At 43.6% G+C, this 3,270-nt stretch overlaps 1 protein-coding gene across 1 annotated transcript in view; it reads right to left on the bottom strand.

The window, feature by feature from the left end:
* LOC106338240 (pentatricopeptide repeat-containing protein At2g28050) overlaps positions 1-2,876 on the bottom strand; it is a 14,852-nt gene extending 11,976 nt beyond the window's left edge. Inside the window, 4 exon segments of the mRNA XM_013777265.1 lie at positions 1,722-2,405; positions 2,407-2,630; positions 2,633-2,674; positions 2,677-2,876. Of these exon segments, the coding sequence (XP_013632719.1) occupies positions 1,722-2,405; positions 2,407-2,630; positions 2,633-2,674; positions 2,677-2,854 (1,128 nt within the window). The 5' untranslated portion in view covers positions 2,855-2,876.
* Positions 2,877-3,270: the final 394 nt, after the last annotated feature.

Here is a 3,270-nt window from a genome sequence, read left to right as displayed (position 1 = left end):
ACCGAACTCAAGGTGAGCAACGTTCTGATTATGGTTCTTTTGCTTATAATCCTTTTCCTTTTAATGTTTCAGATTTGAGGACAAATCTTTTTGAAGAGGAAGAGAATGATGTGCCGCAGTCCAAGGATCAGTCCATTGGAGCCACCCAGCATGGAAGCAGTAAAGATATATGTTCATTGTTTGACTCATATCTTCCAAACCTCGAGGCTTTTATGCATGAAATCACTTGGAGAATGTTCTCAACTCAATAACGGAACTCCTCGAACAAGAATCAGATCAAATGGAGTTCAGATGAAAGAGTTATGCAATTTACAAAATCAGTGATCTTCAATTCTCGCGAATTTGGGCCGTACGCATCGTCAAGCCCACGTCTTGATCCTTACCACCATGGACCAGAATGACCAGAATGAACCTGGACAGTAGTCGAGGGTCTCCTTGACCAGTCCACCTCAAACTCAGCAACTTTGACTCATTTATTATTTTCTAGTCAAATTTCTCATTTCCTAGATGTGTGATTCCCACAAATAATTATGTCTTTCTTTGACCACATCTAGTATAAATATGTAAACTCTTTTATGAATAAAATTAATCTATGTTTTTGAGTTTATTTTCGTTTCTTCTCTGAGTGAGAGAGAGAGTTTTTTAGCTAGTTCATTGGTGTGTTATCGTTACCCCGTGCATCCATCTGGTTCGGATGAACCTGGACATCTTGACTAGTCTTCTCCATTTTCCGTGCCTTGACCAGATCTAGTCTCCTCCATTTTCCGTGTTTTGACTAGATCTAGTCAAATTTGTATTTTCTATGCATTGTTTTCCCACATTTTCTTTAATTGTCTTTGACTACAGTACACTATAAATATGTAGTCCCTTTGATGAATAAAATCAGTTCAGATTTGGTTGTTTATTTTGTTTCTTCTCTGAGTGAGAGAGAGAGAGTTCTTTAGCTAGTTCATTGGTGTGAACCGGCTTGTTGATTTGGTGGTCAGCCAATTCATCTTTGTGTGTTGTTTGGTGGTTAGCCAACACATTCATTCTTTCTTTGGTGGTTAGCCTTAGATCTTGGGTATATCAAAAGTCATTCCGCATCTCTTGACGATCCTTTCAATCCATCTCAGTTCCAGAAGTGTTGTTTGCCTTCTCGGATCATATCCAACACCCAGCTAAAGTGATCCTCCCTATCTTAGGGTTCTTCACTTACTGTAGGGGCTGGATTCGTTCATCCCTCAAGTCCCGAAGAATTGACGGCCCGGCCCGTATAAGGCACAATAACAGCTCGGCTTGACGGCTTGAAGCGCCGATCCCTCGGCGCGACGCAAGAGTGCTTTTGGTCGATCGCACGTTGACTAAACGCACCAGGTTCGGCGGCTCCTCGAAGCAGCGTGGACTTCTCGGCCCAACGAGCTAAAAGCCCACGAAGACGACGCGAGCTAGGTCACGGAAGAGCATTAGGTCAGCTATATAAGGAGAGGAGGGTGCGACGTAAAGAGGATCCGAAATCATTCACACATACTTGGCGGCTAGATTAGGGTTTTACCTTTATTATCTTGCCGTGTTGTATCTTTCCGGTAAAGCTCTTCGAGCTCCGGCATCCTTCCCTTTACGCATTTCCTTTCCTTGTAACCGACGAAACGCTTTCCCGACCATCAATAAGACGTCTTTGCTTAACCCACATTTAAAACCGAACGTTCCCTCATTTAGTACTGTTTCCCGATCAAACACACTTCCAGAGCGTTATCTACCGTTCCTGCTCTGTAACACCCTTCAATCAATGTCCTATACATTGCTTCGTCAACCTCAAACTCGCTCACTCGCAACTCCGCCGTCAATCTCATAGCTTCGCACACTTTCCCTGCCCTGCAGAGCCCATTCACCAATCCCCAATACGTATCCTTGTTCGAAACAACACCTCGAGAACTCATCACGCTGTGTATCTCAACCGCTTTCTCCACTAATCCTAATCGAGCGTACCCGTTGATGATCAGATTATACAGATAAGTCTCCACCTTTAGCTGCTTATCGTGCATCGTCGAAACCAACTTCTCTGCCTCTTCGACCTTACCGTAACTAGCGAAACCGTCGATCAAAATCTTGTAAGCATCGAGATCAAGACTCACGCTTTCCTTCCCCATCAACTCAAGAACCAAACCCAACTCTTCGAAGTTCCATCTCTTGACGCAACAGTCTATCATAGACTTAAACGTGACGATATTAGGCTTAATAGTCTCAACCTCCTCCACCAACTCTCTTCCCGTCTTGATCTCTCCGTTGCAACACAACGCGGAGACGACAACTGTTAAAGAGTAGACAGACGCAACACCCAACTCCGAAGCGACCATCAGACGAAAGAAGTCGTTGGCTAACTCGACCTCATCGCTTCTTTTGAGGTTCAGCAAATGCAAAGTCAAAAGTCTTTTCATCGATCTCGACCTCGTTGCTCTTCATACACTCGAAAACCTCGACAACTTCATCGTACCTCCCGTTGTCTGATTACACCGTGATCATCGAATTAAAGAGCCTCGCGACGACTTTCGCCTCGACGCTACCGCATTCGTCGAGAGCTCTAGAGGCGATATCGCGAAAAGGGTACCTGAGAATGTCGGGTTTCAGCAGCTTCCGCGCGAGTGAGAACTTCTGAGATCGGGTCGGAAAGAGAAAAGAGATGGGTTTTCGAGGATTTGATGTCTGGGTCGGATACGATGCGGCGAAGAGTGGAGAGGCTGAGATCGGAGATTGGCTTTTCCGGTGAATTGGGGCTTTGGGTTGTAGAGGAAGAGCAGATGAGGAGGTTGTAGATTGAGCATGGGTATGTTCGTTTGGTTGCCTTTAGGGTTTTTAGGAAGCTTTGTAAAGTCATCGTCACTCTCTTTATATCGTCTCGTCGGAGTTGGAGTTTTGGTCCGGCACGTTCAAAAGTAGCACGATGTTCGTTTTTTAATAACGGTTTGTGATGATCCACCTCATGTCTTCTTCAAATTATTATTCTTTTTTAAAACCATACTTTAGTTTCGTAAAGTATATCTGAAGTTGCACTAGCTTTTGGCTGGACTAATTAAACTATCAACTTCTGTGTTTAACAGAGTAAAATGAAGTTGTTCGATATAACAAGGGAAATGTTTAGTCACGAGTCACGACTATGTTTACCGGTCTGTGAAGATGTTATTGTGACAGACTCAAACTTAACTGCGGTTCATGTAAATCAAACTTAAGTTGTTTTACTTTGGAAACCTAACCTCTTAATTTGATAACAAAATGTAGGAGCCATTAGTTTGA

Source organism: Brassica oleracea, chromosome C4 (assembly GCF_000695525.1).
Source record: "Brassica oleracea var. oleracea cultivar TO1000 chromosome C4, BOL, whole genome shotgun sequence".
In the NCBI taxonomy this organism is placed as follows: domain Eukaryota; kingdom Viridiplantae; phylum Streptophyta; class Magnoliopsida; order Brassicales; family Brassicaceae; genus Brassica; species Brassica oleracea.
This window is presented reverse-complemented; position numbering and strand designations above follow the sequence as displayed.